The sequence below is a fragment of the Myxine glutinosa genome, chromosome 1 (assembly GCF_964187855.1).
Source record: "Myxine glutinosa chromosome 1, kmMyxGlut1.1, whole genome shotgun sequence".
Classification (NCBI taxonomy): Eukaryota; Metazoa; Chordata; class Myxini; order Myxiniformes; family Myxinidae; genus Myxine; species Myxine glutinosa.
In genome coordinates this window covers 19,993,517-20,019,583 of record NC_136261.1, presented here as the reverse complement: position 1 = coordinate 20,019,583, position 26,067 = coordinate 19,993,517, and the positions used below count along the sequence as shown (strand labels likewise).

The 26,067-nt window shown below is 47.5% G+C and overlaps 1 protein-coding gene across 1 annotated transcript in view; it reads right to left on the bottom strand.

Annotated features, from left to right (window-relative positions):
* DNAI3 (dynein axonemal intermediate chain 3) overlaps positions 1 to 26,067 on the bottom strand; it is a 145,628-nt gene that overhangs the window by 68,503 nt on the left and 51,058 nt on the right. The window contains exons 9-10 of the mRNA XM_068135907.2: positions 25,275 to 25,361; positions 2,072 to 2,188 (exon numbers count right to left, since the gene is read on the bottom strand). Of these exons, the coding sequence (XP_067992008.2) occupies positions 2,072 to 2,188; positions 25,275 to 25,361 (204 nt within the window). The remainder of the gene's footprint in view (positions 1 to 2,071; positions 2,189 to 25,274; positions 25,362 to 26,067) is intronic.

Genomic DNA, 26,067 nt, shown 5'->3' with positions numbered 1-26,067 from the left:
ATATGCACACAAGGCTGCAGGGAAGCATCATTGGCTGTTGGTGTGGTTGTGCTGCTGATGCAATGTCCCCTATAGTTTAGGGCAGGAATTTGTAACTTGTCCAGGATACTTGGTGATAGCTCGCCTACTCTTTGCGAAGAACATCGTGGGATCTTTAACACCCACCAACTAATGCCGGCAAACGAGATGCCCATTCAACGTCCGTCCGAGGGACCGCACACACATTCACGAATCGCTCTGCCTGTGAAAAACCGGGATGACAGTTTAGAGCTGGGTCTGGATTGGAACCCAGGCTAGACAGCTTTGAGGTGAGTGTGCGTACCTCTGGGATTTTGGAAATCAGCCAACATCACCGCTTTGCACACAAAAGGTGCAAAAACAGATCCTAGCAACTACAGACCAATCAGCCTTCTCCCAATTATCAGCAAAGGCATGGAATCCATCATTGCTTCGGATATGAAATCTTTCCTCTTCTCCAATGGCTTGATCTCTGATCATCAATTTGGTTTCAGACCAGGTCACTCTACTCTGGACATGCTGCTTCTGCTGTCTCAACAATGGATGGAGGTCCTCAATGCCAAACAGGAAATAAGAGCTGTCTCCCTCGACATATCACGTGCCTTCGATACGGTCTGGCACCCCGCTCTGCTCACCAAACTCTCCTCCTTTGGTATCCATGGAAATCTCCACGCATGGCTGGTGGACTTACTCTCTAGTCATCGTCAACGTGTGGCCCTGAATGGGTTTCTCTCATCTCCTCTTCCTGTTCAGGCTGGAGTTCCCCAAGGCAGTGTTCTGGGCCCTGTGCTTTTTCTGGTCTTCATAAATGATCTCTCTGACTCTCTTGAAAATCCTCTCTATCTCTTTGCTGATGACTCCACTCTCTGCCGCTCCATTCCTCTTCCCTCAGATCGGCAGTCTGCAGCCTCCTCACTCTCCGAAGACCTGGACAAAATCACAGACTGGTCAAACAAGTGGAACATGTCTTTCAATCCTGACAAATCTCACACTCTTACTATGTCTCTCCGAAAAGATCGACTGGACAACCCTCCCATCTACTTTCTCAACAATCCTCTTCAAGAAGTTCTGTCGCTCAAGCTTTTGGGTCTCACTATCTGCCATGATCTTTCTTGGGAAAACCACATTTCCAAGCTGGCCTCCAAAGCCAGTCGCCGACTGGACATCTTCCGTCATGTGAAGTCCTTCCTCGGCACACCTGAGCTCCTCACCAGATACAAGGCTTTCATCCGCAGCTCAATGGAATACTATTCTCCCCTATGGGCCGGTGCTCCTGCCTCACACCTAGCTCGGCTTCACACTGTTGAAAGCAAAGCTTTCAGAATTATTGGAATCTCCCGCGATGAAGCTATCTCTGAGGGCCTTGCACTCACTCACCGCAGGCAGGTAGGTGGTCTTTCTGTCTTCTACCGACTCCTCTCCGGCCTTGCTCCCCCAGCTCTCTCTGGGCTCTGTCCCCCAAATATTCCTACAGGTCGCACAAGATCTGCCTGCAACCCTCTTATGGTTAAACTGCCAAAATCAAGACTCTCTGCTCACCTTCACTCCTTCATTTCTCTTTTCTCCCGCCTCTGGAACAAACTCCCTCACTCCCTTCAATCCCACTCCTCCCTCCAGGTCTTTAAAACAGCTGTTCACCACCATCTCTTATCTTCCTCCATCCAAAACCTTGATCTTTTCTACCCCCGCTAATTCACCCCAGATCCACCTTGTTTGAAATTCCAACTTCTTTCCTGGAAGTCCTGGCAGTGTCCATATGTTTTATATCTCTCCTACCCCCCCCCCCCCTTCCCATGCCCCGCCCCCCCAAAGCCCTCTCCCTCTCTCAGATCTCTCGATGTCTCCATGTCTCTCGGTCCCTGCTCTCAAATGTTGTGTTTGTGTCCTTCCCCCTCTCTCCCCATCTTGTCTACCGCTCCCGATGTTATATGTTTTATGTGTCGGCTGGTCTTTCTGTGTGATGAATGTTCGCTCTTTCACGAGCCTTGATCTTGTATACAAAAAAAAACCAAAAAAAAAAAAAACCCAGTCAGCCCATTCAATTACAACTCACCTCAAAGTATCCGGGTAACCAGTGTATATCAGTGACAGGCATGCGATGTCCAGATTCAATGGCTGAGGCTGCACAGTGCTTCTCGCTGGGTGGCTTAAACTCCTCTTTGACCTCAGTCTGAGTGCACACACCAACAACATACATGAATAAAGAAATATACAGCTTACACATGGCAGGTGTCTTTGGACCATAACAAAGTATCCCGCCATAATACAAAAATCAACGTTGAAATTGTAAATTGCTTATGGCCTTCCAAAGGAGAAGATTATAATGCAGTGTTTACATTTCACGAACTTGCAAGAAGATTCACGAGTTTATAATATAAAAACACAAGAACTTTGTTATGGAAGTTTAAAATTTGTGAAGTTTAAAATGTTTAAAATTTGTTGTTATGGAAATTTGTTTAAAATGGATTGGACGCTTCAAGGAGGAACAGATCCACCACCAGACATCTCGGAGGCATCTGTGCTACTCATTGAGTTATCGTGTCCTCTCCCCGCAACAGCCCACGACACCCAGCCTTCCATGGAGACATCCCATTCAAGTACAAACGAGGCTTGACTTTGACTTGCTTTGAAGGTATGACAGGAATGTGGAGCATTTATTTAAAGCTAATCAGTTAAGATGAGGGCTATCATTTGATTTACCTCACAAAGTACTGCAAACCCTCCCTGTCTACTTTCTTAACAATCCTCTTGAGGAGGTTCACTCATTCAAACTCCTGGTTCTCGCTATCAGCCATGAGCACTCTTGAGCAAACCACATTTATTTCTAAGTTGGCATCCAAAGCCAGACACTGACTGGTCATCCTCCATCGTGGAAAGTCCTTCTTTGGGACACCAGAACTATCCACCGAAAAGGCTTTCATCCGTAGCTTGATGGAGTATTGCTCTCCCCTCTAGGCTGGCTCTCCTGCCTCACACCTTGCTCAGCTTGGCACTGAGGAAACCAAGGCCTTCAAGGTTATTTGGAATCTCTTGCGATGAAGCTGGGACTATGGACCCATCACATCGCCATCGCAGACAGATCGGTGGTCGCTCTGTCTTCTTCCATCTACTTTCTGGTATTGCACCCTCTGCCCTCTCCATGCTTTATCCCCCTTCTCCCACCCCTCCAGGTATCTGCAGGACACACACGGTCCACCAGCAACCTCTTCACCAGAACCCTAGAACCACTGCTCACCTCCACTCATTTGTTCCTCTTTTTTCCCTATCTGTGGAACAAACTTCTACGCTCTCTTCAATGTCATTGTTCTCTCCAGGTCTTCAAGACAGCCGTTCATCTCCATGTCAGATTGTCCTCAATCCAAAACCTCAGATTCTTCCTCCCTAACCCTTCAAATTTTGCTTCTGTGTCCATCCCTTGTGTTCTCCCCTGCACCTCATCATTACCCGCATCCCTTATTTGTCCATCTCCATCTATATTGTCCATCAACCCTGCTGTTGGCGGTCCATCCTCTACTTCTGCTGCTCCTCCTGTTATGTTGCGTCCTGAACTTCCACGAGCCTTGACTATGAATTGAAAGAAAATGGGTCGTGGCACCACTTGAGCCATGCTCCGGAACAATTGTGCACCTACACACCTGGGAATCTTTAAAAGCGTAATTATTAGTTGAAATCGAGTCATTAATCAGAATGGATTGCTTTCTGAAATACAGTAATGGGTTCAAAGTGAAGTAATCAGGTTGTCTTGCTAGATGGAGAGATTAAAGATGGAACTCATTTAGCAACAAAGTGCAAATTAAGAGTGGCACTTCATCCAAACAGAAATTATGATTTTGCATTGATTAGTGTTTAATTCTCCAGAAAGATTAGTGTTGGGACAATGACATTTAGCAAATCAACCTTTACGCAAAACAAATTCCTCATAGAGAAAGGTGATTCCAACTGTTTTGAATGATATGTTGGTGCAAAACAGCACACGTAATTTAAATTGGATTGCACACACAACACAAATTCGACTACATGATTAATAGACACATTTTTATATAATGCAACACCTTTTACCCACAAAATTGGATATTCCTCCTCCAAATATCACATTTATCTCAAGTGGCTTGAGGCTCATGGTGGAGCTTGTATACATCGATTGCATGTAGGATAAGGACATTAGGAGACATAGACCTGCTTAAACGTAAAATAACGAGATTAGGATATGATAGAAAAACTCAACAAAGTACATGGGATTTTTTTTTTTTCTAATCAAGTTTCTAATACCACTGAAACTTGTCTTGACAGAATGAAAGGTTGTGTCCAAGTTGACGGTGAATCGTCTGACCAAATTTGAAACAAGTACAGATACATTCAAAGTACACCGGCCCCATGCCAAATAAATAAATAACATCCTCCAGCGCGGCATTGCTGGGGCAATGTCGCCGTACAGCACAAAGAAACGGTACGGTATATGGAGGGAGAGGTGTACAATAATTGATTGATTAATTGCGTAATTAAACTCAATAAATAATGATCGTAAAATAATTTCTTAATCAATTTCAATAGCATACCTCAACCACCAGTGTTTTATCCGTAGCTGTACCTTTTTGAAATTTATTAAATACGTCATTAATCCAAAAAATAATTAATTCATTGATTAATCAATAAATAATAAATCAATTAATTGATTTATCAATACATCAAAAATATCCTTTATAGCCACATCACTTGGTCACGGCATGTCCGAATATCAGCTTTCTCGCTCAAAAGGTGCCTGAGATATTTCCCAGATGAGAAAGAAAATAAATAAGTGATTAAGAATTAAAATAAATAAATAATAATCGTGAAATAAATAAATTATTAATCAATCGGCTAGTAGAATACCGAAACCACCACCGTTTCATCCGAATCTGTAACTTCAAAAAATTCATTCATTCATTCATTAATCAAATAAATTTTTTTTTTTTTTTTGTATACAGAGTCGAGGCTCGTGAAAGAGCTTTTTTTTTTTTTTTTTTTTGTATACAAGATCGAGGCTCGTGAAAGAGCGAACATTAATCACACAGAAAGACAAACAGACACATAAAACAAATAACATCGGGAGCGGTAGACAAGATGGGGAGAGAGGGGGAAGGACACAAACACAACATTTGAGAGCAGGGACCGAGAGACATGGAGACATCGAGAGATCTGTGGGAGGGAGAGGGCTTTGGGGGGAGGCATGTGAAGGGGGGGAGGCATGTGAAGGGGGGGAGGTATGTGAAGGGGGGGGGTGGGAGAGGTATAAACATATGGACACTGCCAGGATTTCCAGGAAATAAGTTGGAATTTCAAACAAGGTGGATCTGGGGTGAATTAGTGGGGGTAGAAAAGATCAAGGTTATGGATGGGGGAAGATAAGAGATGGTGGTGAACAGCTGTTTTAAAGACCTGGAGGGAGGAGAGGGATTGAAGGGAGTGTGGGAGTTTGTTCCACAGGCGGGAGAAAAGAGGAATGAAAGAGTGAAGGTGAGCAGAGAGCCGAGATTTCGGCAGTTTAACCATCAGAGGGTTGCTGGCAGATCTTGTGCGACCTGTAGGAATATTTGGGGGACAGAGCACAGAGAGAGCTGGGGGAGCAAGGCCGGAGAGGAGTCGGTAGAAGACAGAAAGACCACCTACCTGCCTGCGGTGAGTGAGTGAAAGGCCCTCAGAGATAGCTTCATTTATCTAACATTTAGCTAACATTTATCAAAGAAACAAATCAAACAAACAAGCAAACAAAGTACATAAAAAGGGGAGCGGTCGACAAGATGGGGAGAGAAGGGGAGGAAGCACAACATTTGAGAGCAGGGACATCGGGAGATGTGTGGGAGGGAGAGGGCCTGGGGGGAGGCAGGATAGGTATAAAACGCAAGGACACCAAGGACTTCCAGCAAAGAAGACAAAAGTCACCTCGAAAAAGTGGATTTGGGGTGAAATTAGCGGGGGTAGAAAAGATCAAGGTTTTGGATTGGGGAAGATAAGAGATGGTGGTGAACAGCCGTTTTAAAGACCTGGAGGGAGGAGTGGGATTGAAGAGAGTGAGGGAGTTTGTTCCAGAGGCGGGAGAAAAGAGAAATGAAGGAGTGAAGGTGAGCAGAGAGTCTTGATTTTGGCAGTTTAACCATAAGAGGGTTGCAGGCAGATCTTGTGCGACCTGTAGGAATATTTGGGGGACAGAGCCCAGAGAGAGCTGGGGGAGCAAGGCCGGAGAGGAGTCGGTAGAAGACGGAAAGACCACCAACCTGCCTGTGGTGAGTAAGTGAACGGCCCTCGGAGATAGCGTCCGAGGATTAATCCTCGTCCGATATTTAATAATTAAATAATTAATCGATTAATTGATTAATCAATACATCAATAGCCTTAACGCCATATCACTTGGTCATTGTCATGTCCAAATATCAGCTTCCGAGCTCAAATGGTGCCTGAGATAATACCCAGAAGAGAAAGGAAATAAATAAGTACTTAATTAATCGATAATAATTAAGTAATCAATCAATTATTTGATTAATCATCTTGGATCATCTCACGAGATCTTTGTCGGCAAGGTCACGTCTTTTCGAAGCTGTCCATGCGCTCACGCTTTCGAAGTTAAGTAATTTTTCACAATTGTGTTTTTGTCGAAACTGTATCTATCTTTCGGTGTGTGTACCTATAGTGTGTCCTTGATTCTCGGTGTTAATTTTTCATACCTGTATACAAAATCGTTGGCTAATTCGTGTCGCGTATTTTGAGGCCTAGTAGGCTACCATGTCCTACCTTGAGGATTTGTTTTTCTCTCAGCGGTCCATCGATTGAGCTGCAATTACTTTTGTTCTCTGTTTTTGTCCCAGTCTTTCACCCCATACTTCCTTGTTTAAAATCTCAACTAATATATATATATATATATATATATATATATATATATATATATATATATATATATATATATATATATATATATATATATATATATATATATATATACAGTGGAACCTTGACTTACGAGTGCACCAACTTATGAGTTTTCCGAGATACGAGCCGTCGCTCGGTGCGGTTTATTGCTTTGAGATGCGAGCCGAGATTTGAGTTACGAGCTTTCGCCACCCGCCACCAGGTGGGTTCCGGTCACGTGGTTATCTTGCCGTGCAAGTATCTCTGCCGTATATCGCTGCTGCTTTGTTTTCGCATTTTGGTTATTTTGGAAAATTTCTTAGTTTTAACCATGGGTCCTAAGAAATTGAGTGCCAAGGGAAGAGAGGATGATGTGCTTGGATATAAAACACGCAATCGTCGAAAAACATGAGCGAGGTGTGCGTGTTGTCGACTTGGTGAGGCGGATGTGAAGGCAGCTGAAGATTTTATTATAACTGAGAAGAAGAAGAGGATGATGTGCTTGGATATAAAACACGCAATCGTCGAAAAACATGAGCGAGGTGTGCGTGTTGTCGACTTGGTGAGGCGGATGTGAAGGCAGCTGAAGATTTTATTATAACTTTTGCCGAACTGATAGAAGCCGAACGATACATCCCCCAGCAAATCTTCAACTGTGACGAGACAGGGCTCTTCTGGAAAAAGATGCCGAGGAGGACGTTTATAACGGCAGAGGAGAAGAGCATGCCAGGCCACAACTTGTTCAGAGTGCCGGCGATAGCTCGCCTTCTCTTTGTGGAAAACACGGTGAGATCCTTAACATCCAACAACTAATGGGACGCAAACGGGGCGCCCAGTTTAGCGGTACACACATTGATGAATCACCCTGCCTGTGATTCACCCATGACAGGTTATAGCTGGGTCGGGATTCAAACCCAGGCTGGACAGTTTAGAGTCAAGTGTGCGTACCTCCAGTCCAGGCCATCCTGCCAACTTGTATGCTGCATACAGGTGAAATATAAAGCGCGAGATATTTTTATATATACTGTATATTTAAAAAAAAATTGGTGTGGTTTTTGGCGGGCTGGAACGGATTAATAGCATTTCAATGCATTTTAATGGGGAAATTTGATTTGAGAAACGAGCAAATTGAGTTACGAGCTCGGTCACAGAACGAATTAAACTCGTAAGTCAAGGTTCCACTGTATATATATATATATATATATATATATATATATATATATATATATATATATATATATTGCCTAGGGGTGGATGATAATGTGGGGAGTGGGAGGGGTGGAGGGAGGATAGGGGTGGATGATAATGTGGGGAGTGGGAGAGGTGGGGGGAGGATAGGGGTGGATGATAATGTGGGGAGTGGGAGGGGTGGGGGGAGGATAGGGGCGGATGATAATATGGGGAGTGGGAGGGCTGGGGGTTATTCGTTGTTCTTATTCGTTTATTCGTTGTTTTTATTTGTTCGTTCGTTCTTCGATCACGTGTTTCACCCCCATTTCCATTTTCCATTTCCCCAGATCGTTTTCACTGCTCAATTTTAAAATGTTTAAACTTTCCCCTGAAGAACTGTATTCTGTCGTATATTATAACACCTTTTTCTTCTTCTTCTATGAAAGGATGCTTTCGACTTGCTCACCAAATCTATTCATTCCAAAAAAAAATTCCATCTCTTACAGTTCCTCTTTTCTACATTCCCGAAACTCTCCTGCACTCCACCCTTCCTCCAGCGTCCTCAAACGTATTTTTGACTTGAAGGTCACAAGAAACTCATTTTGCAATAAATGTTCGTTTCCCATTAATTGTACACTTTCTAAAATCCAATCTCACCCCTCCCGTCCAAATCATCCCCATCACCCCTCCCCTCCAAAACTTCCCCATCACCCCTCCCCTCCAAATCTACCCCCTTGCCCCTCCCCTCCAAATCTTCCCCTTCACCCATCTCTTTCAAATCTTTCCCCTTGCCCCTCCCCTCCAAATCCTTCCCATCACCCATCCCTTTCAAATCTCCCCCCTTGCCCCTTCCCTCCTAAACTCCCACCACACTCCTCCCCTCCGAGACTCTCCCTCCCTCCTCCCCTCCTAGACTCCCCTCTCACCCCTCCTCCTCAAAGCAGCCTCCCCGCTTCTTCCCCCTTCAAACTTTCACCGCCATCTCCCCCAACCTTCTGCCTTGCTCTTCCCCCTCCTCAAATAACACCTCACTGTGCCTCACCCAATCACCATCAAACCTTTTGTCCACCTAGAGTGAGGCTGAGATTTCATGAAGGCAAACTTTCATGGTTTAAAGGGTTTTTGAGGAATTGAGGGTTTGACTTTGAGGCCCATTCAGTGTAACAGGAAGATTGATTAGTGATGAGAGATGACAGACTCGTTAAGCGTTATTTTTTGCTTCAACATTTACACAAAGTTAAGGGAATCTAAGAAAAAGATAAATCTCCAGGGCCAGATCATATGCATCCAGGAGTATTAAGGGAAGTAATGAACAGATAAGCGCGATGTTTGCTGATATTAACAGCTTTGTAGTCAGGACAGGTACCAGAGGATTGTAGTCGGTAATGTAACACCATTATTTAATAAAGGATCCAGAAAGGAATTGGAGAACTGCAACCCTCTTATGCAACCCTCTTATGGTTAAACTGCCAAAATCAAGACCCTCTGCTCACCTTCTCTCCTTCATTCCTCTTTTCTCCTGCCTCTGGAACAAACTCCCTCACTCTCTTCAATCCCACTCCTCCCTCCAGGTCTTGAAAACAGCTGTTCACCACCATCTCTTATCTTCCCCCATCCAAAACCTTGATCTTTTCTGCCCCCGCTAATTTCACCCCAGATCCACTTTTTTGAAATACCAACTTTTTTCCTGGAAGTCCTTGTGGTATCCTTGTGTTTTATACTTCTCCCACCCCCCTCCCCCTTCCCATGCCTCCTCCCCCCAAGCCCTCTCCCTCCCACACATCTCCCGATGTCCCTGCTCTCAAATGTTGTGTTTGTGTGCTTCCCCTTCTCTCCCCATCTTCTCTACCGCTCCCCTTATTATATATTTTGTTTCTGTTTGATTTTTTTTTTTGTGATAAATGTTAGCTCTTTCACGAGCCTCGATTCTGTATACAAAAAAAAAAAAAAACAAACCCCATCCTTCCCTTTCTCCAAGCTATTCTGAAATCTCTGACACACCTTCAACAGCTCTCCCTACCACTTCCTCCTCTTCCACATCTTACCCTACCCCTCTCCCCCCTGTTCTGTATCCGATGCTCCCCCTTCCTCTCCATTAACGGTATGGACCTCAAACATCCGGGGCCTTCGCTCAAACTTGACTGATCTCTCCATACAGATTGCTTCTGACAAACCAGACGTGATCTGCTTAACAGAAACTTTCCTCCTCCATGATGTCTCTGATTCCTTGGTATCTCTCCCAGGTTACTCCCTCCTCCGGTATGATAGACCTGAGCCTCGTCCTGGAGGTGGGGTTGCTATCTTTATAAAAAAAACTCTCTTCCTCACTCGCCATGCACTGCACCCCCTAGACTTCACCCCCAGGAATACCTCTGGCTACGGCTTCCCCTTCGCTCCCACCTTTTGTTCATATGTGTGTTGTACCGTCCACCAAACAGTGATGACTCCATCTACATCTCGCTGTCTGATTATGTGGACCAACTTCTATCTACCCATCCCAACTCTCTCTTCCTCATATGTGGTGATTTCAATTGTCACCATGCCAGTTGGCTGGGTGTGGGTACCTCTCTCACCAGCCATGGCTCCTCAGCAAAGGACTTCTGCGACTCACTGGGACTGACACAATCTGTCAATTTTCCAACCCGGATCTCAGTCAACGGAGCATCTTCTCTTCTGGACTTGGTTATGACTAACTTCCCTGAAAATGTCTGCTGCTCTTCTTCTGCTCCAATCGGCTCGATCATGTGCTTGTTAAAGTGGACATCCCTCTGACCATTCTCAGAGAGCCTCCTCAGCGTCGACGAGTCTGGCATTTCACTCAGGCCAACTGGCACGGTCTTCAAGCAGCCATCAATCATCTGGACTGGTCTCCCATCTCTACCGCCTCTGACATCAACTCATCCTGGGAATTCTTCCGAAGTAAATTGCTCTCTCTCTCATGCACAGATTTATCCCATCTCGTCTTCAGTTGTCATACCCTTCCTCCCGTCCATGGTACACGGATTCTTGTGGTGAGGTTGTTGCCCAGAAACAACTTGCCTTCATCTCCTGGAAAGCAAATCCAACGGAAGGAAATCTCATTTCCTTTCACAAAGCCCGAAACAAGTGTGTGTCCACCCTCAGGAGAGCCAGGAAACAATATCTCTCCATTCTCAAGACCGAACTCTCTTATCTGTCTCCCTCTTCCAAATCCTGGTGGCGTCTGGTCAAATCTGTTTCTGGTGTTTGTTCCCCCTCCATCCCCTCCCTCACCTCAAACGGCTACACGGCTGACTCCGCACGTGAAAAAGCTGAATGCCTCAACTCTGTGTTTGCCTCTAAATCTTGTGTCCCAAACCCATCCCTCTCTGTACCCAGCGTACCCATTCATACCCAGCTGCTACTGGACTCTGTGTCCTTTGCTCCTGACAAGGTGGAAAAGTTTCTGTCAACCCTCGACTCTGATTCTGCAACTGGACCTGACGGCATCAGCCCACGGGTCCTAAAATCCTGTTCTTCCGCTCTTTCACTCCCTCTCTCTGCTCTCTTCACCCTCTCTTTTACTCAAGATCATCTGCCATCTGCTTGGAAATCAGCCAACATCACCGCTTTGCACAAAAAATGTGCAAAAACAGATCCTAGCAATGACAGACCAATCAGCCTTCTCCCAATTATCAGCAAAGTCATGGAATCCATCATTGCCTTGGATATGAAATCTTTCCTCTTCTCCAATGGCTTGATCTCTGATCATCAATTTGGTTTCAGACCTGGTCACTCAACTCTGGACATGCTGCTTCTGCTTTCTCAACAATGGATGGAGGTCCTCAATGCCAAACAGGAAATTAGAGCTGTCTCCCTTGACATATCACGTGCCTTCGATACGGTCTGGCACCCAGCTCTGCTCACCAAACTCTCCTCCTTTGGTATCCATGGAAATCTCCACGCATGGCTGGCGGACTTCCTCTCTAGTCGTAGTCAACGTTTGGCCCTGAATGGGTTTCTCTCATCTCCTCTTCCTGTTCAGGCTGGAGTTCCCCAAGGCAGTGTTCTGGGCCCTGTGCTTTTTCTGGTCTTCATCAATGATCTCTCTGACTCTCTTGAAAATCCTCTCTATCTCTTTGCTGATGACTCCACTCTCTGTCGCTCCATTCCTCATCCCTCAGATTGGCAGTCTGCAGCCTCCAAGCTCTCTGCAGACCTGGACAAAATCACAGACTGGGCAAACAAGTGGAACATGTCTTTCAATCCTGACAAATCTCACACTCTTACGATGTCTCTCCGAAAAGACCGACTGGACAACCCTCCCATCCACTTTCTGAAATAATCCTCTCCAAGAAGTTCTGTCAGTCAAGCTTTTGGGTCTCACGATCTGCCATGATCTTTCCTGGGAAAACCACATTTCAAATCTGGCCTCCAAAGCCAGTCGCCGACTGGGCATCCTCCGTCGTGCGAAGTCCTTCCTTGGCACACCTGAGCTCCTCACCACATACAAGGCTTTTATCCGCAGCTCAATGGAATACTGCTCTCCCCTCTGGGCTGGTGCTCCTGCCTCACACCTAGCTCGTCTTCACGCTGTTGAAACCAAAGCGTTCAGAATCATTGGAATCTCCCGCGATAAAGCTAACTCCAAGGGCCTTTCACTCACTCACCGCAGGCAGGTTGGTGGTCTTTCCGTCTTCTACCGACTCCTCTCCGGCCTTGCCCCCCCAGCTCTCTCTGGGCTCTGTCCCCCAAATATTCCTACAGGTCGCACAAGACCTGCCTGCAACCCTCTTATGTTTAAACTGCCAAAATCAAGACTCTCTGCTCACCTTCATTCCTTCATTCCTCTTTTCTCCTGCCTCTGGAACAAACTCCCTCACTCTCTTCAATCCCACTCCTCCCTCCAGGTCTTTAAAACAGCTGTTCACCACCATCTCTTATCTTCCCCCATCCAAAACCTTGATATTTTCTACCCCCTCTAATTTCACCCCAAATCCACTTTTTTGAAATACCAACTTCTTTCCTGGAAGTCCTTGGTGTCCTTGTGTTTTATACTTCTCCCACCCACCCCCACCCCCCTTCCCACGCCTCCTCCCCCCAAGCCCTCTCCCTCCCACACATCTCCCGATGTCCCTGCTCTCAAATGTTGTGTTTGTGTGCTTCCCCTTCTCTCCCCATCTTGTCTACCGCTCCCTCTTTTTATATATTTTGTTTGTCTGTTTGATTTGTTTGTGTGATAAATGTTAGCTCTTTCACGAGCCTCGATTCTGTATACAAAAAATAAAAAATAAAAAACGGTTTTTGTCAAAGTACTTGCTCAGTATTGTGCCAAAATTTCAGCTTGCTCACTCAAAATATGGCTGAGATATCACCGGGACAAACAAACAAGAAAGCAAGAAAACAAGAAAATGGAGTGAAAACTGAGTACTCCCTTTCAGCGCGCATCATCGCTGGACCCCCTTTGGTGCCCGGTAATGACGTCATGTAGCGCCTGGAGATGAAATAGGAAAGGAGCGGTGTACAATATATCGATCTGAATTGAGCAAGGCCATGTGTTAGCACCAACACTATTTAGTACGCTTTTTGCAACCATGCCTAAAGATACTAAAAGTAAACCTACCTGTCAGTATCTACATTCAAATGAGATCAAATGGTTGTGTTGTGGCGGACACGAAAGCACTGACGTGGTGACATCACCCCGCACACCGAGTGGGGGTGGGCCACGCCCTGGAGAGAGGCGTGGCCTCACGATATACACGGGGCGCGCAGCCCTGAGAGTTCAGTGTTACAGTGAGCTCTTGAATAAAGACTCTTACAAATTACTGCGTTGTCCGCTTCCTCCTTGTTTACAAACAGCGCGCGTAACACCGCGCTTTACTGGTGACCCTCGACGTTGGATCTGCCGTAGCGATCCTTCCAAACACGACGCCATTGTCATGGCCAACAACGCGATGTCGATTAAACTTCCCGAATTTTGGGAGGCCCAGGCCGAAGTTTGGTTCGTCCAAGCCGAAGCCCAGTTTCAGCTTCGGCGCCTCACCCACGACGACACGCGCTACTGCCACGTCGTCGCCTCCCTCGGGCCCGGCACGGCCACTCGAGTTGTGTCCGTCCTTCGCCACCCACCGGACGGCCACAAGTACGAGGCACTCAAGCGGCTGCTCCTAGCCACGTTCGGCCTCACGGAGGACGCATGGGCCGACCGCCTCCTGGATCTCCCCGAGCTCGGCGACACGCGCCCATCGGTCCGAATGGACCATATGCTGTCACTGTTGGGCGACGAAGCCCCTGGTTCTCTATTCCGGGCGCTTTTCCGTCGCCAACTTCCAGCACAGGTACGCCTCGCGTTGGCCGGGACCGTGCTAACGGAACCCCGAGCATTGGCCGCCGCGGCGGACAGGTACTTCGCGGCTTCGGAAACACGGGCGAGAGTCGGTGCGGCCGTCATGGACCGAGGCTGATGCTGCTGATGATGCTGATCCACAGCATCAGCTTACACAGCATACGCAGCATGCTGATACGCACCTCGTGGCCGCCACCACGCCCCGCCCACCGCCGCGGCGAAAACCGCCACCGCGGGGAACACCGCCAACTCCGCCGGCCTGGCGGCGCCAGCCGCACTCCTCCAGCTCCACCACCTGGTGCTGGTTCCATGCCAAGCTCGGCCACGAGGCTCGACAGTGTCATCCGCCATGCTCCTTCAACAGGTCGGGAAACGCCCGGGCCGGCGCTCGATAGTGGCAATGAGCGCCGGCCGTTCGAACAGCCTGCTGTTCATCACGGACACCTTATCCGGGCGCCGTTACCTGTGCGACACAGGAGCGCAGGTGAGTGTCGTTCCTGCCGGTACGTCGGACAAGCACGCCGCGGGCAGGGGGCCCGCGCTGCTTGCCGCAAACGGGACGCCCATCCGTACGTATGGAAAACGCTGCCTCTCTCTGCGGTTCGGAGGGCAGGTTTTCCGATGGTCGTTCGTCACCGCCGACGTGCCCATGGCATTGCTTGGCGCGGACTTCCTGTGCGCAAATGGGCTCCTGGTCGACGTAAAGCACAGACGTCTTGTCCAGGCCGAGACGTTCAGCTCGCTCGCTTGTGCGCTGCCCAGCTCGTCGAGCAGCCCACTGAGCGGCTCACCGAGCAGCTTGCCAAGCGGCTTGCTGAACGGTTCGGTTCCGGCCACGTTGATCTGTACGCTTCCGGCAGCGGACGAATTCACCCGCCTCCTCGCCGGCTTCCCGGCCCTCACGTGGCCCACCTTCTCAGCAGGGGCCGTCAAGCACGGGGTGGCCCATCACATCCCCACCGTCAGGCCACCGGTCTACGCCCGGGCACGCCGCCTCGAGCCGACGAAGCTGGCGGTAGCAAAAGCGGAGTTCGCTACCCTGGAGCGACTCGGCATCGTTCGGCGCTCGGAGAGTGCTTGGGCGTCGCCGCTGCACATCGTGCCGAAGCCCGGCGGTGGATGGCGACCGTGCGGGGACTATCGCCGTCTCAATGACGCCACCACCCCCGACCGCTACCCCGTCCCCCACATTCAGGACTTTAACGCCCGTTTGGCGGGCATGTCCTTCTTCTCGAAGGTGGACCTCATACGCGGTTACCATCAGGTCCCCGTCAGGCCGGAGGACATCCCGAAGACGGCGGTCATCACGCCGTTCGGACTCTTCCGCGCCCTTCGGTCTGAATGAGAATGCCCTTCGGTCTGAAGAATGCGGCTCAGGCGTTCCAGCGGCTGATGGACAGCGTCCTGCGCGACTTGGATTTTGTATACGTCTACCTGGATGATATCCTCGTCGCCAGCGCGTCCCGCGAAGAGCACCTACACCACCTCCGCACGCTCTTCGAACGCCTGGGCCAGCATGGCCCGATTGTGAACCCCGCAAAGTGCCGGTTCGGCGTCGCCGAACTCGATTTTCTGGGGCACCGCGTCACCAGGCACGGAGCCGTCCCCCTGCCAGCCAAGGTGGAGGCGGTGAAGGGGTTTCCGCGCCCCCGCACGATCAGGGGGCTGCAGGAGTTACTGGGCATGGTGAACTTTTACCATCGGTTCCTGCCCTGTATCGCCCAGCTCCTGCGCCCCCTGCACGAAGCTCTCCGAGGTAAGCCGGGCAAAGGCGACGTCACCTGGACCGAGCAGATGGACGCGGCGTTCACGGGCGCGAAGCTCGCCTTGGCTAACGCCACCATGCTCGCGCACCCGGCGCCCGATGCGCCGATCGCCGTCACCACCGACGCCTCGGACTACGCGGTGGGCGCGGTGCATGAGCAATGGGTGCGTGGAGCTTGGCAACCGCTGGCGTTCTTTAGCCGGCAGCTTCGCCCGCCCGAACACCGTTACAGTACCTTCGACCGCGAGTTGCTCGGGCTCCACTTGGCGGTCAGGCACTTCCACCATCTGCTCGAGGGCCGTGCATTCACGGCCTTCGTCGACCACAAGCCGCTGGTCTTCGCGATGGGCAAGGTCACCGAGCCGTGGTCGGCCCGGCAGCAGCGTCACCTCTCGGCCGTGTCCGAGTACACGACGGACATCCGGCACGTCGCGGGGAAGGACAACCCGGTGGCGGATTGCCTTTCCCGGGCCGTCGCCCACGCAGTCCACCTCGGCATCAACTATGCCCGGATGGCAGCGGACCAGGCCGCTGACCCTGACGTCCAGGCCTTGCGGACCGCCGTCACGGGCCTCCACATCACCGAGGTGCCGTTCGACGGCATGGGCGCCGCCCTCTTGTGCGACGTCTCCCTCGGGCGGCCTCGCCCCATCGTGCCCATGGGCTGGCAGCACCAGGTGTTTGACGCCATCCACGGCCTGTCCCACCCGGGCGCGAGCGCCTCCCAAAGGTTGATCGCCGACAAATTCGTCTGGCATGGCCTCCGGAAGGCCGTCCGCGGCTGGGCCAGGACGTGCCTCGCGTGCCAGCGTGCCAAGGTGCACCGGCACACCCAGGCCCCGTTCACCCCGTTTACGGTGCCGGAACGCCGGTTTGACCACGTCCACGTGGACCTGGTGGGACCTCTGCCCCCCTCGCGGGGTTTCACCCACGTCCTCACCATGGTGGACCGCACCACCCGGTGGCCGGAGGCCGTGCCCTTGGCGTCGACGACGGCGGCGGACGTCGCGCAGGCTTTCATCGCCACCTGGGTCACCCGGTTCGGCGCCCCCTCAGACATCTCATCCGACCGGGGCCCCCAGTTCACCTCGGAGCTCTGGCGGGTGGTCGCGCAGGGGCTCGGGGTCCGGCTGCACCGAACCACGGCCTACCACCCCCAGGCTAATGGCCTGTGTGAGCGATTTCACCGCTCATTGAAGGCCGCGCTCCGGGCCACCCTCCGCGCTGGCGGCTGGGTCGACAGGCTCCCCTGGGTCCTGCTGGGCCTCTGGACGGCGCCCAAGGAGGACCTGCGCGCATCCGCGGCGGAGTTGGTCTTCGGGCAACCGCTGCGGGTGCCGGGCGAGTTCCTCCCTGACTCCACGGCACCATGGTCCGCGGCACAGCAGCGCTCCGCTCTGCAGGAGACCGCCCAGAGGTTCGCCCCGGTGCCAACGGCACGCCACGGGCACCCACCGATGCACGTCGCCCCGGAGCTTCGCAAGGCGGAGTACGTCTTCGTCCGCCACGATGCCCACCGGACACCACTGCGGCCCCCGTACGACGGGCCTTTCCGCGTGCTGGAGACCGGGGTGAAGCACTTCACCCTGGACATCGGCGGTACTCCTGACCGCGTTTCTGTGGACCGCCTCAAGCCGGCCCACCTCGACGTGGACCATCCACCGCCAGTGTCCCGACCCCCGCGTCAGAGCCGCCCCCCTGCGGGCGGACCCCCGGCACCGCCCAGCCCCGCCGCCACGCCGCCCCCCGGTCCTGCACCCATCCCAGGGGCAGCCGGAGGCATCCCAGATGGCATCCCTGCATCCCAGACGCCGCCAGTCGCCAGGGGGCGCTTCGGCCGGGTCATCCGTTTGCCCCGCAAACTGGCCCTTCAGGTGCGCGGGGATTCTGGGGGGGCGCGTGTGGCGGACACGAAAGCACTGACGTGGTGACATCACCCCGCACACTGAGTGGGGGTGGGCCACGCCCGGGAGAGAGGCGTGGCCTCACGATATACACGGGGCGCGCAGCCCTGAGAGTTCAGTGTTACAGTGAGCTCTTGAATAAAGACTCTTACAAATTACCGCGTTGTCCGCTTCCTCCTTGTTTACAAACAGCGCGCGTAACACCGCGCTTTAGTGTTATGAATCAGTTATACCTGAGACCAATGAAGGATATCCGTGAGATTTTGGTACAAAAAATGCTATTTGCCAACAACTTGTGCATTAATTGCACATTCGAAGGAGGACCTTGTGTTACCTGCTACTTTGTTACTTGAATCTGCTTCAAAGTTCGGAATTAAAATCAATCTGACAACGAGAACGGCACTCCGTAGAGGACATGGTCTTACCTCGCTCATTCTGAACAAAAATACCATTGTTAACTGAACATGCTACGATTATGGCCCATATATCCTGTCATACATGCACCCTATTGTGTCACATACATTGACCTTATCCATAGCTTTATTGATCAATAGGATATTTAACGACCACGTTTGTGCACATTAAGACTAAATTGCGTCAATGAAGATTAATATGAAAAGTTTTCAAACCATATTCCCCATACGAGTTGCGCATGCGATACGATGCAGCGATACGATGCAGATACGATGCTAGTCGATCATATGTATGAAATTTTGCATCGATCTGTTCAGCAGTTCTCTAGAAGATTTTTTACGTTGTTATTTTCAATGCAATATGGCTGTCAGACCGTGACCGATGACGTCATAAAGTTAATTCTTCACTCACAACAGGTCATATGCAAGATATACAGTCACATGAAAAAGTAAGTACACCCCATGTAATGTTTTGACTTTTTCAACATATTTCAACATACAGCTATTTGATCTTCATTTCAACAATATTGATAGATAAAGGTGATATAATATAACAAATATCATGAAACATTTACATTTTGTAGTCCATTGTATAATTTAAATAAACATAAATGCAAATTTCGCATGTGGAAAAAGTAAGTGCACCCTTGGCTCTAATAGGTGGGATTGCCCCCTTTGGCAACAACAACCTCAAGTAGGCGTTTCTTATAACTGTCTACCAGTCTCTGACATCGACTGGGAGAAATTTTTGCCCACTCCTCCATGCAGAATTCTTTCAGCTGTGCGATGTTTGAGGGGTTTCTTGCATGCACAGCTCGTTTCAAATCCCCCCACAACATATCGATGGGATTTAGATCCGGGCTTTGACTTGGCCATTCCAGAACCCTCCATTTCTTTCTTTTCAGCCATTCCTTGGTGGATTTAGTGGTATGTTTAGGGTCATTGTCATGTTACAAGGTCCACCTTCGGTTGAGCTTCAACTTTCCGAAAGACGGCCTCACATTATCCTCAAGCACCCTCTGGCACAATGAAGAATTCATAGTGGATTATATGATGGTGAGCTGCCCAGGCCCTGATGCAGCAAAGCTGCCCCAAACCATAATATTTCCACCACCATGCTTTACAGTTGGTATCAGGTTCTTGTGGTCAAATGCTGTCTTTGGTTTTCACCAAACATGTCTTCTGGTACTGTGGCCAAATAGCTCTACCTTTGACTCAGCTGTGCAGAGCACTTTGTTCCAGAAGTGCTGGTCTTTGCCTAGGTGTTCATTGGCAAACTTTAGTCTTGCCCTGATGTTCTTTCTGGACAGCAAAGGTTTCCTCCTGGCACACGTCCCATGTCGATCAAATTTGTGCAGCCTCTTTCTAATGGTAGACTCGTGCACTTTGACATCAACAGTGGCAAGAGCTACCTGTCGGTCCCGTGATGACATTTTGGGGATCTTAGAGACTTCTTTCAGCATCTTGCGGTCTGCTCTCAGGCTGAACTTGCTGGGGCGGCCTTGCCTGAACAAGTTGGCAGTTGTTTGGAATCTTCTCCACTTGTAGATGATCTTCCGGACAGTCGAATGATTGATTTCAAATTGTTTGGAGATCTTTTTAAATCCCTTCCCAGACTCGTAGGCATATATAACCTTCTTTCTGAAGGCCTCAGAGAGCTCTTTTGATCTAGGCATGGTGATGCCGCACACTTCAACAACAAAGAGCAAACCAAACTAAATGTCTGAGGTTTAAATAAGACAGGTTCCTCCAGGATCCTCTCTAACGATGTTCTAATCATTTGCACCTGAGCTGGTGCACCTGATTCTAATTTTAGGTGTTTGAAGTAGTGATAAATGTAGGGGTGTACTTACTTTTTCCACATGCGAAATTTGCATTTATGTTTATTTAAATTATACAATGGACTACAAAATGTAAATGTTTCATGATATTTGTTATATTATATCACCTTTATCTATCAATATTGTTGAAATGAAGATCAAATAGCTGTATGTTGAAATATGTTGAAAAAGTCATAACTTTACATGGGGTGTACTTACTTTTTCACGTGACTGTATGAAGTTTCATATTTTTTGGATAAGGATTTTAATTCAACCAATTATGGCTGGGATACCACTTCACCGATGACATCACCGGTATCACCCTATATACCCCATGGGGAGTCCATTATTTTTGCCAAGTTTCAATTTGCTTCATTGAGCGGTTTTGGAGAAGATATCCAATTTTTTTCCTTATATCCAATATGACTGCCATATACTGTGACCAATGCTCTTTGAATCTTTTGCCAGTGCTCTCATCGTATTTCACGTGCCTTTTTGCAAACTCCAGCCATGTTGTCATGTGCCTTTTTCTCAGAAGTGGCTTCGGTCTGGCCACTGTCCCATATAGCCTAGATTTGTGAAGTGCTTTTGAGACTGTTGTCCTTCTGGCAGGTTCTCCCATCTCAGCCAAGTAAGTCTGTCGTTCTTTCAGAGTAGTCATTGGGTCTTGCTCACCTCCCTACCCGTTTGCATAGTTTGGTCGGACGTCCAGCTCTTGGAAGAGTCAGGGTAGTTCTATATTCTTTCCATTTCCTAATGATGGAGCTCACTGTGCTCTTGGGAACTTTCAACATTCTAGAAATTGTTTTACACCCTTCCCCAGATCTATGCCTCCTCACAATTCTATCTCGGAGTTCTTCGGAAAGTTCCTTTGATTTCATGGTCGAGTTTCTGCTCTGACATGCACTGTCAACTTGTGGGACCTTATATAGAAAGGTGTTTCTTTCTAAATCATGTCCAATCAATTATTGAATTGGCCACATTTGGACTCCAATCAAGTTGTGGAGACATCTCAAAGATGATCAAAGGAAAATGGAGCTCAATTTGGAGTGTCATAGCAAAGGGGTTGAATATTTATTGACTCGAGACATTTTAGCTTTTCATTTTCAATTATTTTGGAAAAATCTCTAAAAAAAAAAAAAATCCACTTTGACATTATGTGACAAAAATTGGAATTTAATCCATTTTAAATTAAGGCTGTAACATAACAAAATGTTAAAAAGTCAAGAGTTGTGAATACTTTCTGAAGGCGCTGTACATGTGGATGTGCATGTATGTACATATGAGCGAGTTGTGTCTGTGTAAAGCCTTTTCTTTGATTTCTATACAATTCCATACCCCTGGGTCAATTCTCATGAAATTTCCTCTACCTGCACATTATTGTAACATGCGCTATATCAATGTCACAATAAAAAAATCTGCAATTATTGATCAAGTCGATGTTAAAACCAAATATAATGCCGCTCTGGTCGATCAGTGTCCTCGGTGACGGGACGGGTGAAGCTTGGCAAATTACGACAAATTATATAATCTAACAAATAAATTGTTTTAAGTTGTCATTGTAAATTGTTGATTTTGTTTCAAAGATAGGGGGTTTTTTATTGAAGAATTTGTTGTTTATTGTTTGTACAGGGTTTTTTTAATTTATTTTTTAAGATAATAAAATATTGAACTATTGAATTGTCATAGTATCAACAAGAACATATGTTAAGATTAAGAGCTGACCTCACTTTGACCTGATCGATACTTCAATTGCACTGTGACTGACAGTGACATGAAAAAGTAAGTACACCCCATGTAAAGTTTTGACTTTTTCAACATATTTCAACATACTGCTATTTGATCTTCATTTCAACAATATTGATAGATAAAGGTGATATAATATAACAAATATCATGAAACATTTACATTTTGTAATCCATTGTATAATTTAAATAAACATAAATGCAAATTTCGCATGTGGAAGAAGTAAGTACACCCTTGGCTCTAAAAGGTGGTATTGCCCCCTTTGGCAGAAACAACCTCAAGTAGGCGTTTCTTATAACTGTCTACCAGTCTCTGACATCGACTGGGATAAATTTTTGCCCACTCTTCCATGCAGAATTCTTTCAGCTTTGCGATGTTTGAGGGGTTTCTTGCATGCATAGCTCCTTTCAAATCCCCCCACAACATCTCGATGGGATTTAGATCCGGGCTTTGACTTCGCCATTCCAGAACCCTCCATTTCTTTCTTTTCAGCCATTCCTTGGTGGATTTACTGGTATGTTTAGGGTCATTGTCATGTTGCAAGGTCCACCTTCGGTTGAGCTTCAACTTTCTGACAGATGGCCTCACATTATCCTCAAGCACCCTCTGGTACAATGAAGAATTCATAGTGGATTATATGATGGTGAGCTGCCCAGGCCCTGATGCGGCAAAGCTGCCCCAAACCATAATATTTCCACCCCCATGCTTTACAGTTGGTATCAGGTTCTTGTGGTCAAATGCTGTGTTTGGTTTTTGCCAAACATGTCTTCTGGTACTGTGGCCAAATAGCTCTACCTTTGACTCATCTGTCCAGAGCACATTGTTCCAGAAGTGCTGGTCTTTGCCTGGGTATTCATTGGCAAACTTTAGTCTTTCCCTGATGTTCTTTCTGGACAGCAAAGGTTTCCTCCTGGCACACCTCCCATGCAGATCAAATTTGTGCAGCCTCTTTCTAATGGTAGACTCGTGCACTTTGACATCAACAGTGGCAAGAGCTACCTGTAGGTCCCGTGATGACATTCTGGGGTTTTTCAAGACTTCTTTCAGCATCTTGCGGTCTGCTCTCAGGCTGAACTTGCTGGGGCGGCCTGGCCTGAACAAGTTGGCAGTTGTTTGGAATCTTCTCCACTTGAAGATGATCTTCCGGACAGTCGAATGATTGATTTCAAATTGTTTGGAGATCTCTTTAAATCCCTTCCCAGACTCGTAGGCATCTATAACCTTCTATCTGAAGGCCTCAGAGAGCTCTTTTGATCTAGACATGGTGACGCCGCATACTTTAACAACAAAGAGCAAACCAAACAAAATGTCTGAGGTTTAAATAAGACATGTACCTCCAAGATCCTCTCGAACGATGTTCTAATCATTTGCACCTGAGCTGGTGCACCTGATTCTAATTTTAGGTATTTCAAGTAGTGATAAATGTCGGGGTGTACTTACTTTTTCCACATGCGAAATTTGCATTTATGTTTATTTAAATTATACAATGGACTACAAAATGTAAATGTTTCATGATATTTGTTATATTATATCACCTTTATCTGTCAATATTGTTGAAATGAAGATCAAATATCTGTATGTTGAAATATGTTGAAAAAGTCAAAACTTTAGATGGGGTGTACTTACTTTTTCACATGACTGTAGCTCACTGATGTGTATTACTGCAGGTTGGGTTACCGCCCAAGGCACACTTAATCCCTCCCTGTTTCCACTCCGCCTCCTCATTGCTTCCTGCACTCGGAAGCGAGGAGATGCTCCGCATTTGGACTTTGTGGATTTGTCACCCACAGTTGTTCAACGCAGAGTTGCAGTCGCCTTCTCTACAATCGCAACTGGATAATAAACATCCTTTGATACTTTCCATAAAGAATACACCTTCGGGCTGGGCTTCATGCCAAATGAAGAATACATTGATAGCAATCCATTTTCCAGGCTATGCCTAGTTTACCCCTTATTATTCTAATAAGTATGAGGAAGGAGCTTCAGAAACAATAATCAAAGCACAAGTTCCACCACAGTTCACTGCAGGATTGAGAATGCAGGACGAAGTACACCTCGGGAACACGGGTATTGTTTAAATCTATGCAGGTTGTGATGATTCATCGAGTCGAATTAAAACAGGAAAAGTTCGTAATTGAAAAAAGCCGGACTTAATCCACTGGCAGATGACTTTCAACATCTGCCGTGACCAAGGCGAGTGAATTCTCGCTGAAACGTCGGCTTTACCGAATAACAAGTCCAGCTTTTTTCAATTATAAACTTTTATGGGTATGGTTTGTTTAAGTCACATGACAATTAAACAGCACACAAAGTAAAAGGGCAAAAAAAAAAAGGCTTCTGGTTCCAATAGGGAGAATTGGGTCCCAAAATATATATAAACTACCTTTGGAGGCCATTTTTCCCTGCAGAGCAGGGGTTGGCCTTTTTTGGGCACCGTGGTCCCCTTTTTGAAGTGATGTTTTATGGCCGGATGCCCTTCCTGCCGCCAACCCTGTTAGTCACCTCTTGCGACACACAGGGAACTGGTACCAGTGAACTGGTACTCAATTTGCCGACCTCGGAAGGATGACAGGCTGAGTCAACCCCCCTGGCGTTGATTCAGCGATCAACCAGGATTCGAACCCAGGATCCTCGGATCCCAAGCCAGCACCCTAACCGCTAAGCCAACACAAGGCTTTCCCAAAAGATATATAATGAGTGATAAAAGGTTCAAACCAAAACTTGTTAACTTTAGTTTGCTTATTAAAACCGCTTCTCCAAGCATTATGTGAGGATGTAGCTTTGCTCCAAATTTGCAGGGCAGGATCTTTTATATTTGTATTCCCAGTTACAAACACCTGCGATCAATAAGAGTGAGTTTTTGGCTACAAGTGCCATCGTGGATGAGTTATGAGCGACACTGACTTTATAATGCTCCCAATGTTTCAAATGTCCTTCCTTCCCATTCAATCCAAATTGGACCATTCGGTCCTGGAGAAGATTTTTTAGTTGTTGTCACTCGCAAAGATTGGATCACGTTTGATTGAATTTTCATGAGTGATGCAGAATCTCAGATGGCTTCATTTTCTAGCCGGTGCTATTTTCACAGCTTTATAATAAGAAATGGAAACCTCCATCTTGAGACCCTTATATAATTCAAGCTACTTGTCAAGAATGGTCAAACAGACCCGAATAATTTTGGGGAATTTGTACGAGTACACATACCATGCAAGGTTCATTGAATCTATACTTGATACATATTCGCCCGAATTATACCTCCATGGCTGCAGCAGAATCATCGAGCTTCTCGGTTTCCTGTTTCAGCAATCGTTGAGTGTGTGACGTAATATCCCAAAGAAGAATCTGCAGGCAAAGTACGAACAATTAGAATCCCAAAACAGAATCTTGTCACCACCAAAGAAACTTGTAATACATTTTCACCAGACTCACTGGAGTAATGGTCAAAGCGTCCGCCCTGAGTCTGGGAGGTTACCAGTTTGAACCACGGCCGAATCATACGAAAGACTAAAAATGGTACACACTGCTTTCTTTCTTGACACTCATTGTTTAACAGGTTAGAGCACAGACAAACAACCATACCTCCTCCTCCAAATGGGCTTACCTCCTCCTCTGAAGTGATTTGTAAGGGAACTCACATTAATTTATTTATTTATTACCTCTGCACCTAAGGTGGATAGAGGTTATGTTTTCACCCCTGTATGTGTTTGTCTGTCTGTGTGTTTGTTTGTGAACAGGATATCTCAAAAGGTTTTTGGACGGATTTGGACGAAATTTGGTGGAGAGGTTGGTTATGCGACAAGGACGGAATGATTCGATTTTGGTGAAGATCCAGATCTGGATCCGATAACTTTTTAAGTCATTCTTCACGATTGAGTGATAGGACTAAATATGATATATAGCAGGATATCTCAAAAAATTTATGGACGCATTGGGACAAATCTTTGTGAATAGGTTAGGTGTGTGACAAGGAAGAATTGATTAAATTTTGGTCAAGATCCGAATACGGATACGAGAATTTCTTCAAAACTTTTTTTGATTCTTCACAATT